Source organism: Elaeis guineensis, chromosome 2 (assembly GCF_000442705.2).
Source record: "Elaeis guineensis isolate ETL-2024a chromosome 2, EG11, whole genome shotgun sequence".
NCBI lineage: Eukaryota > Viridiplantae > Streptophyta > Magnoliopsida > Arecales > Arecaceae > Elaeis > Elaeis guineensis.
This window is the reverse complement of record NC_025994.2, coordinates 115,820,924-115,837,297: the sequence shown is the minus strand read 5'-3', so window position 1 is coordinate 115,837,297 and position 16,374 is coordinate 115,820,924. Positions and strand designations below refer to the sequence as shown.

Below are 16,374 nucleotides of genomic sequence, written 5' to 3'. Positions count from 1 at the left end.
TAAAATTTACTTAATTGCTAAAAATTATCATTTACTATTCCCAAAGATCCAATTGACTTAAATATCGGAGGATCCTCTATCAGAGAATCTCGGATAACCAAACTTGTCATGCAAGTTCTAACGAGTGTTTGATCCTCCTTGGATCGTCACCGACCATCAAATTCATCCTCAGATCATCACTGATCTAGCTACTCTACCTCGGTCGGGAGCATTGCAGCAACAGTGACTAATACTTTTTGGGATCCTTTTTCCTATATAATAATAATCTGAGATTAGTGAATGATAATTTGTAGTTCGACATTGCAGTGATGTTGTCTATCCAATCATCATTCTTGTCCAAATATAACATCGAACTTCTGTAAAATCAATTCTTAAACCTAAAATATGTTAAAAGTATTAAAAAAAATAGAAGCACCATCTTCATTTGAAAAAATTATAGGAGCACTTCTCCAAATTTAGACCATCTACATTTTATACCTCAAAAATTTCAAAGTGTCAATTATATCTTAATTTTTAAAATCCTAACAATATGATCCTGTTATCTATCTCTGTTAAAGAACATTGTCACATCAGGATCATATGATAGCTTAAATTTTATAAAATTTCATAACTGTCCTTTCTATTAATATGGCAAGGAGTTATTATTTTTGTAGGAATTGAAAGAAATATGAAGATAGTAGTACTTTAAGATCTATATCAGTGGATGAATTTTATCTTTTAATATATATATATGTAGATGTTGAATGGATGATAAATATTTAAGTATTTTAAAATTTATGTAAATAGATGAATAACAGAGATGACCAAATTCTGTGAATGACTGACCCACTAACACTGTTATTTAATCATTATTTTTCATTACAATGTCTGATAATAATTATTCTATATATGATAAAAGATGTCAAAAAAAGAAAAAAAATTAGTTTTCAATCTTTTAACTAAATAATAATTCAGTAGCATGGGGGCCGGGCTTTTGCCGGCAGAGAAAATCGGGCGAGTCACGCCCAAATGCTCACCTGGACGCCCACGCGACTTTGGGCAGTTAAACCACAAGGATCGAATCTACTGGTTGATGCCACCTCACATCACATTATAAAAATAAATAAATAAATAAATAAAAACGCGCGAATCGAATCGCTTAAGCGTGCAGAGTCTTCGTTGACCAACTGACCGCCCGTGGGCCCAAGACAATCGAGCATCAGGCTCTCGCGGCGCCTATTTGCGCTCGACCGCTCGCGATCTATGGACCGGGCGCCTAGGCGGCAAGAATCGCCTTAAGCGATCGCCTTGGCAACAATTTGGCGTCCTTACTTTCACGCTTACTGTTTTGGCTTCACCCAGCGACCAAAATCAGTGAACGTCTGTCTGGCTGAAGTCATCAATGTCTCCCCAGGAACGTGCAAGTGCCGTGTTGTTCATGTTATATAATTTGACATCTGGTGTCCATCATGGAGCCATCAAAATTTTTTTCTCATGTAAAGAGAAAAAAAAATTCATCAAAATTTATTAATAAAATAAAAAATATAAAAATAAAATATGAATAAGAGAGAAAGAGAAGCTCCCAGCATCTCAATAATATTTAAAATTTTAATTCAAATTTTCCTCCAACATCCATTTGTAATTCAAATTCTCTGTACAATCAAAATGATATGAAATTTGAAGCCGCTATCTTGCAATAAAGCCATCAAGATAATAAGATATTATCCTTTATATTTACCAGGTTGTTGGGATACACCGACCGACCCCTTTCACGCCGACTCACCCTCGGACCTGCCTGACCGACGTCTAACTTTACCGACCGCACCGATCGATGACTTTCGACGTTGTCCGACCGAAGGTATGTCGGTCGAGCGGATCCATTCTGTTCCCAACTAGCCGAACGGCGGAGTCCGACTCTACCGACTCACTGTCAAGCGGGGATGATAGTCGATATTCGATCCCCGCAATGCGCCAAACCAGCCGACGGTGTCCCTGAGTCTTCACCCAACATCCTGCAACCAAGTACCGACATATGGTCAGTCGGCTTCCCCAAACGCCGTACGACTGATATGGGCTGCTGTCCTGACAAGGACGTACGGCGTAGCCGCCCTGGGGACATCGTCCTACCCTGGACATGGGTCAACCCTAGTGATTTGACAGCCTCACGGTGATTCTGACAGTCTCCGACGATTTGACAACTCTCCAATTGTCTGCGCCATTAATGACAGGACCACGCCGCGCCCTACTATAAAACGGAGAAGGCAACAGTGCTGGGGGAAGTTCTTTCAAAACTCCTGAGCTCTCTCTCTCTCTATATACCTCTCTGGCTCTTTCTCGCTGACCCCACTGATTCTTTTCTATTGTTGCCTAGTCTCCTCTCTGACTTGACCGTCGGAGGGTCTCCGCCGGAGGCATCTCCGATCAGTGTTGACTTCTTTTGCAGGTGCTCGTTTTCCGACGACCAGGCGACGAGGGGATTGATCGCAACACAGGTAATGTTGGGATGCATGACACTACCATTCACTGACTAAAAATATGTATTATTATTAGTTAGGTTTTCAATGATATAATCTAATTTGTTTGGAAAGGCGGACCTCTTCCTCCTCCTCCCTCTTTTCATCTTCTTCTTCTTCTAAGGTGAGTGTCTAAAGTCCTTTAGACAATAGATATTTTCTTTTTTAAAGTTGGCATCTATCGTGTTATATTATCAAAGAAAGATGATATCGAATGCTGCGCAAGGCCAAATTAACTCCAGTAGTGTGGCTTTATATATTTTACGGTCATACAAATTTTATTAAGACGCAAAAATATCAAATGCTATGCATAGCCAGCCTTTTTTTGGCTAAAATTTCACCGATGCTGAGCCTAATGCTCAACATAAGCTATATGAAAACCTTCATTTTTTACAATACTTTTGCCTTCGTTGAGCTTTGTAGCAGAGACATAAGAGTCCTCCCTTATTGAGAGAGGAGTGAAACAAGCTAATGGAGAAATTCCTAGAGTCAATAAGTTTCTGAACAGGACATTTGCGACTTTTGATGGCTGGATTGAAGCAAGAAGCGTTTAAAGTTCATCGAATTCATTGTTGTCTTTGTAACTCGAAGGTCTATTTAGCTTGGTTCTCCATTTTTTTCTTCTCCAGATTCTACTGGGAGGCCACTAAGATGTTCACTGTTCTTTGATAAAGCTCTACAACGAGGAGAGGAGAATATGATATTGCTGCCACTTTCCATCTTGAAAACAATAAAAGTCCGAAATGGAATCAAATCCTTGCTTTTTTTGAATTGTCATCGCCAATTGTACCACACATGAATGGTGCAGGGCATCGAGTGTTCCAAGTGATTTTTACTTTTCTCATATTTTCTATAGATTGTATGCAGTGGAGTGTTTTTAGCATTTTGGGATCATTGATGATTAATCTCTACGATGGTATCTTTTAGCAATAGGTTTTATATAATTTATCAGCAGAGTAAGATGATGTTAGAATATGTATGGCGAATCTCAAATATATTTTTTTTATTGTTTAAATGTGTATATAGGCAAATTTTATAAATTTATAAAAGTGGAAATAATGATTAGTAAATGATGATATAATTAATGGTTATTCATTTGTTTAAGAAAACCATTATTTTCCTATAATTAATTATTATTTTCTATTACAATGTCCGATAACAATTATTCTATGATAAGAGATGACAAAAATAAAGTTTTCAATCTATTTTAACTAAATAACGATTTACTAGGAAGGGGCCGGCAGTTCGCCGGTATACATAAATTGGCACCCACCCGCGACTTTGGGTTGGTAAACCGAATCGAATCGCTTGAGCGAGAGCCGGTGCTTGTGCCGCCTTTGTTGACGACGTGTGGACGAACTCACCAAGCTGTCGGGACGGCGACTTGCGTCCACCCACTCGGGGTCGACAGACCCGCCGCCAAGAATCGCCTCAAGCGATCGCCTAGGCGAGAATTTGGCGTCTTGACTTCCACAATGACCAGTGTTCTTGGCTTCACATGGTGACTGTCTCGCTAAAGCGCCGCGTTGAAAGCTTGGCACGGTCTTGGACGATGTTTCCCTAATTTCTTTGATCTTTGACATCTGATTAACATAATGGTGGCCATTGTGGAAAATAGCCATCAAGATAATAAAATATTTCCTTCATATTTATTAAGTATTCTGACAAGGCAGCTAAAACATCATTCTCGAATATTAATTAGTCTTCTAAAGATAGAAATTTGTCTTTCTATGACACCAACTTAGGGTCCATCTGGCCGGTGAGAGGTACCCAACACTTTTTTGGGGTCCTTTTTCTTGCATAATGGTAATCCGGTGTAACTGAACGGTGAATTGTCTTTTAAAATAAACTGCTGGGTGGTAACTCCCACATATCATCCCAAAAAAAATAATTATTTTTTTTTAAAATAAATTAGAAGTACTCTCTTTTTTTCTTTTTTTGGTTTTTTGGTTGGCATCCAAGTACTGCCCCACCAACATACTTTAAAACAATAAGATGTCGGCAGTAGCGTGCCGACAGGCCTAAAAACGACTCTACGAACGCCGCGTAGGCACTATTCTACAAGAAGACGGCTGCCCAGGCGCTCCTTTCATGCTTTGCCATCTGTAGTTTGGGCAGACGCAGGTGAGGAGGTGGTACGCCTACACGGCCACCCGAGGTTCTAACGGCGACGACGGGTGACGGCAGCCACTGCCGGCGGTGTCAGGTAGGTGTTTTCTTTTGTTCTTTTCGTTCTTTCTTTCTTTCTTCTCGGACATCCTGCCGGTCATCTTCTTCTGCGTTCTTCTTTCTTCTTCCTCCTCCTTAGTTATCCTATGCTTTTCCTTTTTCTCATATTTTTCTTCTGATTCTGAGTGCTAATGAGGCTTCCCTTGTTGTCCCCTCTGTTTTTGTCATCCTTTCTTCTTCTTCTACAGCTTCTGGTTCCTAATTTTCTTCGTGCTTGCTGTTGCTGGCCCGATGCTTTGCTTTCTCCTCCTGTTTTATCGGAAATTCGGTTCTGTACACTATCATCACAGTGACCTTCTGTTAGTTAATGTTTGATCAAGCTTCTTTCTCTAAGCTTGTCTAGAGAGAGAAGCTCTCAGAAACTACCCCTTCCCACTTCTCCTCGAGCACCCCTTTGTGAAGTTCTTTCTCCGGCGGCAGGCAGGCCACCGGGCCCCCCATCCCTCTCTCTCTCTCTCTTCTCTATTTCTCCTCCTTTCTCTCTGTTCCGGCCCCGACTCCGGCTGGGAGCCGTGTTCCACCACCCCACATCCCTGTCTCTCTCTCCCCCCCTCTTCCTACGTCTCTCTCTCTCTCTTTAGCCGTTTTTTCTCTCCTCTTTTCCGGCCCCGTTGCCGTTACGTTTTAGCGGCGTCCTCCCGATCCGGCCGTCTCCCTTCCGGCACCGTTTTTCTCATCGTCGGCTTGATCCGGCCACCGGGCTCCTTCCCACTTCTCCTCTCTCCTAGAGCCGCTATCGGGTCTTCGCCGGCATTCACCTCTTCCCTCTAAAGATGGCCGGCCGGGTCCCTCTTATGCCCTCTCTCTCTCTTTCTCTCCTGTTCCTTCCTTCCCCTCCAGCCCCTAGGCGTTGGCCAGCATCTCCTACTCTCTACTCTTTTTACTGCCGGACTGTTGTCGCCGGCATTCCTCACTGCAGTGGGTCGGTCGCTGGACTCCTTTCTTTCTCTATTTGGAGCTGTTCCCTTCGGTATGGCTGGCTGGACTCTCCTTCTCTCTCCCTTCCTCCGGTCTCAAGGGTGTTGTTTCTTTCTTGAAAAAATTTAGTTCCTGAATTTTTTGGATGGGATAAATTTTTTTTGAACTACTTAAGAAATTATTTTTAGATCCCTACCATTTAATCGTATAAATCAAATAATAAAACTATATAACCGGATAGGATAACGATGCAACCAAAGCATATATCAATGTAATCCTGCATAACCAGTTATTAAAATTAGATAACCAAAGAATTATGTAATCTGTGTCATCTGAATATAAATCTGTATAACATGAACATAAACTTGTAGACGGCAGGGACCTAAAAATAACTCTTAAGTAATTCAAGAAAATTTTATTCCAACTGAGAAGTCTAAGAACTTAAAAATAAGTTCAGATCAATCCAGAGATCTATAAATAATTTTTTCTTCTTTTTTTCTTTTTTTTTTACCCCCTCCTCTGACCCGAGGGTGAAAAATGGCTTCTCCCATTCTTTTCTCTCTCTTCTTTTTCCCGAGTTGGACAGTCTCTTCTCTTCATCCCTTCCCCTCGACGCAACCTAGATCTTGCCGCCTGATCTGGCCCAAAGCTATAATGGGCAACATTTGATTTTCATATTTAAGATACCTGCAAATCTGTTTAGATATATAATTTCACGTGCAACTCTTTCTCTATTTTTCTTATACCGCACCATCCTTTCCCTATTATTTGATTTTTAATATAACTCTTTGGTCTCTACTTTCCTTACCAATCTTATCCAGTTTATTCCCTTCAAAGAACTCCTCACCTGAACATGGGAAGAATGTTTGATGCAACATAGAACATAGATGTGGTTTGTCCCAAAAACAAATCACATACCTAATTGGTTTCTTCTGGTCCGAGATGGAGAATTCCCCGTAATTATGTGGCAATTCTATCTATGCGTGTGAGAATAAAGATTTTTCCAGCCATTACAATCTAAATATTGGAACCTAGCTAGAAAGGATTTTTCAAAAGAAAATTCATACAGAGAGGGAAGTGAGATATCTTATTCTATCTAGAATATTAAATGGATTTTCTTATATCGACCCCTTTTATATATAATATCCATTTCTAATTACTTTTATACATTTATCTCCAATAGTTAGATGCTTTTTTATTTTCTTATCATTGTTTTCATGGAGAAATTCTTGATAAGATGCAAAGTTCTTGTATCTTATATGTTGTTACATAATATTTATATGTGAAAAAATTTCTTATTTATTTGAGATAAAAGTTTTTAAGAATATCTACGGCAGATAATATCAATTTTCTAATAAAAAGGATAAAAAAATTCAAAAAAATACTGGTCATAAGTTTGTTAGATTGAAAATATTTTTAAGAAAATCTCTAAGTTAGCCTTAGCCAACAGTTGTTTTTCTTCTTTAATAAACGTGGATTTTGCCTTACTAGCTCTTTCATTGAAAATATTTATAAAAATACTTTGATATTTTCTCAAGTTATAAGGTTTTTTTTTCCCATTTTTCCATAGTGCATTATATGGCATCCCAAAAACAAAAATCTTGGCTGCTCGGAGCTCAAAAACATTCATTTTTTAGATATATTCTATATCTTTAGCCTCTACACCGTCAGATTTTCTAACACCTTTTAACTGCTTGGCTGGGTGTGGTTGATTAACTGCATCTTCTTCCTGGTGGCAGTAGAAGGTTGCGTTGCAAATTGTCACCTTGTATTGTTGATTTATATAATTCGTTTCATGAATTTTTCATGCACTTGAAGTCGTAGATTAAATTATTACATCATTTTTGTTGACTGCTTGCAGAGGTTCAATTGAAATAATGGAGATGAAGCAAAAACCAAAGTCTAGCGATCCAGGTTGGAAATATGGTTCTTATGCATACCCTGGGCAAAGTATAAATGCTATAAAATGTGATCTTTGTGGTAAGACTACCCATGGGGGTATCTATCGACATAAGCTACATTTGACGCAAGCTGGAGGCAATGTCCAACCATGCCCGAATGTCACGTCAGAAATTCGCAAGGAGATTGAAGATTACATGCAGAGTCAAGCTAGCAAGAAAAAAAGATTCGATCGAGCACCTAGTAAAGAGAATAGCATTCCACAGGGAGAATCTTATGAAACCGTGGAAAATGATACGGAGGGATCAAGAAAGAAAAATGGAGAAATCTCCATGACCATGCCGACCAATGTTCGCAAAAGGCCATGGGTTTCTTGCTCTATGGATACTTATCTTACACATAATGATGAGGAAAATGAAGTGATCCAATTTCCTAAGAAAGGGGAGAGGTCTGTAGAATCTGCTACTGAAAAATGGTGTTCTCAAACTGCAGTTCCGAAAGAGAAATTATGGGAGCTGTTGCAAGAAATAGGTGTTGCGCCTCTGCCGCCGCCTCGTTATGAACATAGAGAATCCTTTCTCGAGAAAGGGGTAAGGGACTTCATCATTTCATTGCAATGATATTTTCACATTTCTGATATGATAAACGTATTTATGTTCTCTCTCTTGATTCGTTATTATTTTATGCTCAATATTAGGTCCAAGATTACAGTTTGCCCTGCCATCGTTGCGGTGATAAGGATCACACTGCTTTTGTTTGCCACAGCATTTTGTCATGTGACCGTTGTCGTAAAGTGGGGCACAGAGCTATCAAGTGTCCCGCTAGAAGATGCTCTGAGGAGAGTTCTCCACCTTCGGTGATCATTCCTCTTTCCAAAGAGATTTCTAGAGCAGCAGGGCAGTTCGGATATTGTGGAGTCCTCTCGTTTTCGTTTGAGAGTGAGATCGGCTCTGAGAAGGATGTGGTGGATGCCCTATCTTCGGTGTGGCCTTGGAATTGGTCTTGGCCAATACGCCGGCTAGATGAAAATGCTTTTCTGGTTGAGTTTCCATCAGAAGAAGCTTTTCAAAAATTGACAGAACTTCAACCTATAAGGTACAATAACTTCTTTCTTCAGCTCCAACGTTGGAGCAAGAGGGTTGGAGCGATGGGGAAACCTCTTGACGTGTGGATTAGAGTAGCGAGCTTCCCCTTGCATTGTTGGGATAGGGCCTCTTTCCAGTCCTTGGTGGCAAGCTTTGGGAGTCTGGAAGAGCTAGACAAGAAGACAGAGGAGAAATTGGACCTTTGCGAGGCAAGGCTGCGCATCTCTTGCTTGGATCGCTCGAAGATTCCATCATTCATTGACGTGACTGTCGGTGAATTGATTTATGAAGTTCAGCTGCAGGTAGAAGGTCAAGGTCCCGATCTGGATATGAACAATGAAGCTCTCGGGATCTCACCAACGGAGGCGACTCCCAGGATGAATGAGAAGCAAATTGATTCCTATCCGGTTCGATCGTCGGAATCCGCCAGCCGATTGCCAAGAGTACGCGAACCGGCTAGGATTTCAAAATTGAAACAGATTTCAAAATCTGACGCCCGATTTCCCAGTCTGAATGGTGGCAATTCCGAGTCAGCTCACTTGGGGAGCCGTCTGCAATTTCTTTTTTCGAATTCCAATTCTGGGACAAGCCATGAAGGAGAGGATTCCTCCGCTGCGGAGAACATTCCCAAGGATAATGTACCTGGTGGCTCTTTCCTTTGCTTGGGGTCTCTGCCTTCCGTAGATACTGCGTGCCGTGCACTTCTAAGGTCTCCCGGGTACGACCCCAGTTATGGTGGCAATTCCGAGTCAGCTCACGTGCGCGATGGCCACCATGTGGAGACAGGCCATGCGCGAGATGAATCCTCCGCTGCGGAGGACATCCATAAGGATAATGGATCTCCTGGCTCTCTCCTTTACTTGGGGACTACGCCTTCCATAAGTTGGAGCAACCTTGACGCCACTACTATAAGTCTATAAGCTCCCCTATGGTGCAGGTGAGGACACTTTGTCGTTAAATTACGGGCCTAATCAAGAGTGACATGCCCGTGCCCACAAAGCAAAGAATCCCACCCGTCAAACAATCATGACCGTACGTTGCATGCATCAAACGGTCATACTGCCGAGCTCCAACTAACAATGGCTATGCAAGGTTCCTTAAAATTAGAATTTGTTTTCAATACCCGTGAAATAAAAATTATGACTAGTATACATTTTTTTTTTTTTTTTTTTTAATTGAGGAAGTAAGATACTTCCACCACCAGATAATAGTATATTATTATAGCAATAATTATAGAAGATAAGGATGGAGACGCATGTTCTAGGACATGGTCTCATCAGTTAGAGGGGTGAGGGAGTGTCCCATCACATAAATCCCACCCCTCATTTTGACCTGAAGAAAATACAACATCCCACCCCTCATTTTGATCTAAAAACCTATTACAGAAAAAATACAGACTTGTTGCTGGAAGTTTAAAGGCCTATGGTAGATCTGCCAAACATCGTTACAGACCTGTCAAACATCTTTACCCAAGCCGTCAAGGCTCCTATGTACTTTCTCTCGACATTATAATGCCATCGTTGTATTGGACCTTCAACATTGATTGTCGATCCTCTTTCAATAACCAATCCATACAGAGATTAAGAAGGGTGGGGGTTATATCCTATGGAAGAAGAAGAGAGTATGTTCGCAACATGAGAGAATTGTTCGTCCATTGTGCTCCTTGTCCGGTCTTCAAAAAGGGATGAAATCTTTTTAATCACTGTGATCCGACAGAGTGCTTCGCAACGGAAAATTTTGTTGTTTCTTTCAATCCAAATACACCACAAAGTAATGGCAACCAAGGTATTTAAAGCTTTATCCAACTTTTTATCAGTGTGCCATTTACTAGACGGGAGCCGCAGATGGATGACGTCGGCTGGTTCAGTTGTTTAGGGGAGTATATGTCGCCAAATTTCCTTCGTAAAGTAGCATGATGTGAGAAGATGGTTTGAGGTTTCACTTCGGAGGCCACATAATGGACATAGACTAGGGGCTTGCACTCCTTTTTGATTCAGAACCTCCCAGTCTAAAATCCTTTTACGATAATAGAGCCAGTTAAAGATTTTGCATTTCTCTGATAAAGGTAGCTTCCAAATAATTTGACCAAAATGGGAAATGACCTCTCCATGAATTAGGAACTCATAGCACTTCGAAATTGAATATCCGTTGGATGATGTCGATCCATATCCAACATCTATGATCGTTGTGTATTGTAAGATGCATTTCATTGAGCTTGGTTTGGAGGTGTTGGAATTCTGTAATACCTACTGAGGGGAGTGGAAGCCTGAAGTTGCTTGCCCAGTCCGGTTTTGTCAGAAATTCAACTACACTAATATTCTTCTTTGTGGCAACCATATATAAGATAGGAAATAAGGAGCATTGCTGTCCCAAGCATCATATTAGAGAGAAGTGTTTTTGCCATTTTCTATCACTGGTGACGAGAAGGATTTCATGATATCGGAGCTGCATTTAAAACGCTTCTCCAGAAGGGTGAAGCAATTCGATGGATGTATTGAGAATCAAATGTTGATACTGTTGGATTATTTTAAACTTATCATTAAATGACTTTGGAAAACTAAAAGACCTCTTGGAAAACTAAAGGGTCTCTTGGAAATCTGAAAGGCCTCCTTGTGAAAAAGAATAGGCTTCTTGATAGATGAAAAGTTAAATACATAGAATTCTGTAAATGCTTTTTAGTATTCCATGCATGAATTAAATGCTATGGAATTTAAAAAGGCATCTAGGCATCTATAAATAGGAAGGTGATTTGTCCATTGTGGTGTGTGAAGCAAGTATTCTTCTTGTCATCTTTCCACCATAAGAAAAGAGTGTTTATTATTTTTATTTGAGATTCTTCAAATCTATCATTTGGTATCAGAGCCTTGTCTTGTTGAGAAGACTGATCCTAAGAGAAATGGCTAGTGATGGTGTGCAAATGCAAATCCCAAAGCTTACTAAGGAGAACTTTGGGAATTGGTGTATCCAGATGAAGTCATTGTTTGGCTCACAAGATCTATGGGAGATCGTTAATGATGGCTACACCGAGCCTACACCAGATCAAGAGAGAGGGTACAATCAAAATCAAAAGGAGGCTTTGAGAGTAACAAGGAGGAGAGACAAGAAAGCTTTGTTTCAATTGTATCAAGCCTTGGATGAAGTGACATTTGAAAGAATTGCTGAGGCAACTTCTGCAAAGCAAGCATGGGATACTCTCTCCATCATATTTAAAGGAGAAGAAAAAGTGAAGCGAATTCGACTACAACAACTACGGGGAGAATTTGAAGTCGCCACCATGAAGGAGACGGAGAATATCTTCAACTACTTTTCTCGAATATTGGTTATCGTAAACCAATTGAAGAGGAATGGAGAGAAGATAGATGATGTTCGAGTGGTAGAGAAGATACTTCGGTCTTTGACACCGAGGTTTGAGCATATTGTTGTCGCTATTGAAGAAGCTAATGATGTGGATACTCTATCCATCAATGCGTTGATGGGTAAACTTCAAGTCCATGAACAAAAGAAGCAAAATAAAATTGAAGCAGCTAATACAGAGTAAATACTTCAATCAAAGGTGGAGGCCAAAGATCAAAAAGGAAAGGATCAAGGGCAATCTCAAGCATTTCGAGATGCTAGTAGCAACATAAGAGGTGGTGGCAACAACTATCGTAGTCGTGGTCGAGGCCGTAGTCATGGTCGAGGAGGCTACAATGGTGGAAGAGGCCGAACTCCAAATTTCAACAATGGAAGAGGTGGTAGAAGAGGTGAACATGGTCGAGGTAGAAGATTAAATGGAGGTCGTAACCAAGCAAGATCCAATGTTCAATGCTATAATTGCCACAAATATGGGCATTATAGCTATGAGTGTTGGAACAATGAGCAAAGCAACTACTCCGAATCCAAAAACCAAGAAGAAGAGCCAACTCTTCTTTTGGCATGCCAACAAAATGGAGACTTGAAGAATGTGTGGTTTCTTGACTCAGGAGCCACAAACCACATGTGTGGAAGAAAAGACCTATTCGTAGAGTTGCAAGAAGGGGTGCATGGTGATGTGAAGTTTGGGGATTTCTCTAAAGTTCCCGTCAAAGGAAGAGGCAAGATCATGATTCAACAAAAGAATGGTACGTCTGATTTTATTTCCAATGTATATTATGTGTCAGACTTGAAGAGTAATATTCTAAGTATTGGCCAACTTTTGGAGAAGGGTTATATAATTCATATGAAAGGGTCATCACTAACCTTAAGAGATTGGAATGGGAAGCTGATTGCTTGTGTCCAGATGGCGAAGAACAGGATGTTTCCTCTTCTCTTGAAGACAGATTCTCAAAATTGCTTGCAAGTGGATATCAAGAACCCTTCTTGGCTTTGGCATCTCAGGCTTGGACATTTAAATTTTGGAAGTTTGAAATTGCTATCTAAAGATGGTATGGTGAAAGGTCTTCCGCATATATATTATCCAAATGAAGTTTGTGAAAAGTGCACACTAGCAAAGCATACAAGAGCTCCCTTCAAAGATGGAAAGTCTTGGAAAGCAATGAGACCATTGCAGTTGGTGCATACTGATATATGCGGCCCTCTTCCAGAATCTCATGGTGGTAACAAATATTTTATAACATTTGTTGATGATTTTAGTAGAATGTTGTGGGTTTATTTTCTTAAAGAAAAGTCGGCTGCACTCTCTACATTTAAAAATTTTAAATCTTTAGTTGAAAAAGAATGTAACTATAAAGTACAAATTTTGAGATCCGATAGAGACGGAGAATACATGTCAAATGCTTTCAGGAACTATTGTGATGAAGAAGGAGTTCGACATCAATTCACTGCTCCGTACTCTCCACAACAAAATGGAGTAGCCGAAAGGAAGAATCGGACCATCCTTGACATGACAAGAAGTATGTTGAAAGAGAAGAACCTTCCCGAGCAATTTTGGGCTGAAGCGGTGGCATGTGCAGCCTATCTCATCAACCGAAGTCCGACAAAGTTCATCAAAGGAATGACACCAAAGGAAGCTTGGAGTGGCTACAAGCCAGGAGTGAGCCACTTGAAGATTTTTGGGAGCATTGCTTATGCCCAAGTGCCACAAGAGAAGAGAAAAAAGCTTGATAATCGAAGCCAAAAGTGCATCTTCATAGGATACAGTGAGCAATCCAAAGCCTACAAGTTGTATGATCCAACGGCAAATAAGGTAATCATCAGTCGAGATGTGGTCTTCAAGGAAGATGATGTATGGGATTGGAGTGGCACAGATTCTCATACCAAATATGTACCACTTCATAATGAAGCTGAGGAGAACATAGAAGTGGAGGCTGTCCAACCAATATTATCACCAGCAAGATCATCTCCACCACCACAAGCTACACCGGCTTCTTCAAGTCATTCTATATCAACAAGAAGTCATGGAAGAAAATTTAGAAGTCTTAATGATCTTTATGATGAAACAGAAGCAGTTGAACAAGTTGATTTATATTGTTTATTTGCTGATGTTGAATCTCTAACATTTGATGAAGCAGTGCAGAAAGCTGAATGGAGAAAGGCAATGAAGGAGGAGATCCATGCCCTAGAGAAAAATAATACGTGGGAGTTAACTACACTTCCAAAAGGACAAAAGGCGATAGACGTTAAGTGGGTGTACAAAGTGAAGCACACTGCTAATGGAGAAGTAGAAAGATACAAAGCTCGTCTTGTTGCCAAAGGCTACAAGCAAAAGAAGGGATTCGACTATGATGAAGTCTTTGCACCAGTTGCTCGACTTGACACCGTGAAGCTTATCTTCTCACTTGCATCTCATCACAAGTGGAAGATGTACCATATGGATGTGAAGTCAGCATTTCTCAATGGCTACCTTGAAGAAGAAGTTTATATTGAGCAACCGGAGGGTTATATCCTTAAAGGCATGGAAGATAAAGTGTATAAGTTACGAAAAGCTTTGTATGGATTGAAGCAAGCACCCCGAGCATGGAATACACGGATCGATCATTATCTCCAAGGATACGGCTTTGTCAAGTGCCCCTATGAATATGCCACCTATGTGAAGAAAAAAGGAGATGATATTTTGATAATATGTTTATATGTAGATGACCTTCTTGTGACAGGTAGCAGCAAGGAAATGATTTATGAATTCAAAGCAGCTATGGGCAAGGAGTTCGAAATGACGGGTGGAGACTTGATGTCCTATTTTCTTGGCATCGAGGTAAAGCACAGAGAAGATGGCATCTTCATTTCTCAAGGGAGATATGCAAGAAACATTCTAAAAAAATTCAAAATGGAGAGTTGTAAGGAAGTAAACACCCCGGTGGCTTATGGAGAAAAACTTAATAAAGAAGGAGAAGGCAAGGAGGTGAACTCGACTCTCTTCAAAAGTCTTGTTGGAAGTCTTCGCTATCTCACTATAAGTCGGCCCGATATTGTTTATGGAGTTGGTTTGATTAGTAGATATATGGAGCATCCAAAGGAGTCACATTGGATGGCGGCAAAGAGGATTCTTAGATATCTTAAAGGAACTCTTGATCATGGTATGTTTTATGCTCATTCCAATGATGCAAGTTTAATTGGTTTTTCTGATAGTGATTGGAGTGGAGATCTTGATGAACGGAAGAGCACTTCCGGTTATGTTTTTTATTTTGGTGCTAATGCTTTCTCTTGGAGCTCAAAGAAGCAATCTATTGTGGCACTATCTACATGTGAGGCGGAGTATGTTGCAGCGGCATCATGTGTATGTGAGGCTATATGGTTGCGCAATTTGCTAGAAGAATTGGGTCATCCACAAAAGGAGCCTATAAAGATCAATGTTGATAACAAATCTGCTATTGAGCTAGCCAAGAATCCAGTCCAACATGGAAGAAGCAAACATATCGACACTAGATTTCATTTTCTTCGTGATCAAGTCAAAAAAGGAATTGTGGAGGTTGTGTATTGCAAATCAAAGGAACAAGTTGCTGATATATTCACAAAATCACTCAAAAGTGAAGACTATCAAAGGCTGAGGAAGATGCTTGGAGTCATAGCACCAAGATGAACAAGTTTAAGGGGGAAATTATTGGATTATTTTAAACTTATCATAAAATGACTTTGGAAAACTAAAAGACCTCTTGGAAAACTAAAGGGTCTCTTGGAAATCTGAAAGGCCTCATTGTGAAAAGGAATAGGCTTCTTGATAGATGAAAAGTTAAATACATAGAATTCTGTAAATGCTTCTTAGTATTCCATGCATGAATTAAATGCTATAGAATTTAAAAAGGCATCTAGGCATCTATAAATAGGAAGGTGATTTGTCCATTGTGGTGTGTGAAGCAAGTATTCTTCTTGTCATCTTTCCACCATAAGAAAAGAGTGTTTATTATTTTTATTTGAGATTCTTCAAATCTATCAGATACTGTCTTGCATAGTATATTTTTTGGGTGTGGGACTTCCATGGCTTGTCAACTTCGGAGCATAAGGAGTTCCACCATTTGAGAAGAAGAGTTGTGTTCTGAATATTTAGGTTTATAATGCCCAGTCCTCCCAACTTCTTTGGACCAGAGAGTTGCTCCCAATTTGCAAGAAATTTAAGTCTGGAGCAAGGGTTTTGATCTCCCCAAAGAAAGTTTCTGCAAATATGGTTAATTATTTTGATGATGGCAGCAGGTATGTGTAGAGTAGACATCCAGAAAATGGGTATCGCTCTTAACACTGAGTTGATGAGAACTAGACGCCCAGCTAATGTCAGCACGTTTCTCTTCCATCCTGATAATTTCTTTTCCACTTTCTCCAGTAAAAACTTTCACTCAGAAGTT

General features: G+C 40.2%; 2 protein-coding genes across 2 annotated transcripts; both read left to right on the top strand.

The window, feature by feature from the left end:
- Positions 1-4,559: 4,559 nt before the first annotated feature.
- Positions 4,560-9,582, top strand: LOC105040518 (uncharacterized). The gene is made up of 3 exons (XM_010917079.4): positions 4,560-4,698; positions 7,501-8,128; positions 8,236-9,582. Exons 2-3 carry the CDS (start codon positions 7,517-7,519, stop codon positions 9,541-9,543), a joined length of 1,920 nt encoding a protein of 639 aa, XP_010915381.1. The 5' UTR covers positions 4,560-4,698; positions 7,501-7,516; the 3' UTR covers positions 9,544-9,582.
- Positions 9,583-11,487: 1,905 nt separating this feature from the next.
- Positions 11,488-12,175, top strand: LOC140855827 (uncharacterized). Its single transcript, XM_073252883.1, has one exon. It carries the CDS (start codon positions 11,520-11,522, stop codon positions 12,159-12,161), a length of 642 nt encoding a protein of 213 aa, XP_073108984.1. The 5' UTR covers positions 11,488-11,519; the 3' UTR covers positions 12,162-12,175.
- The last annotated feature ends 4,199 nt before the right edge of the window (positions 12,176-16,374 follow it).

Bases quoted from the DNA above. Each gene is read 5' to 3' on its own strand.
- LOC105040518 (XM_010917079.4), top strand. From the start codon at position 7,517: ATGGAGATGAAGCAAAAACCAAAGTCTAGCGATCCAGGTTGGAAATAT. The intron at 8,129-8,235 runs GTAAGGGACTTC...GCTCAATATTAG, and splicing joins AATCCTTTCTCGAGAAAGGG to GTCCAAGATTACAGTTTGCC.
- LOC140855827 (XM_073252883.1), top strand. From the start codon at position 11,520: ATGGCTAGTGATGGTGTGCAAATGCAAATCCCAAAGCTTACTAAGGAG.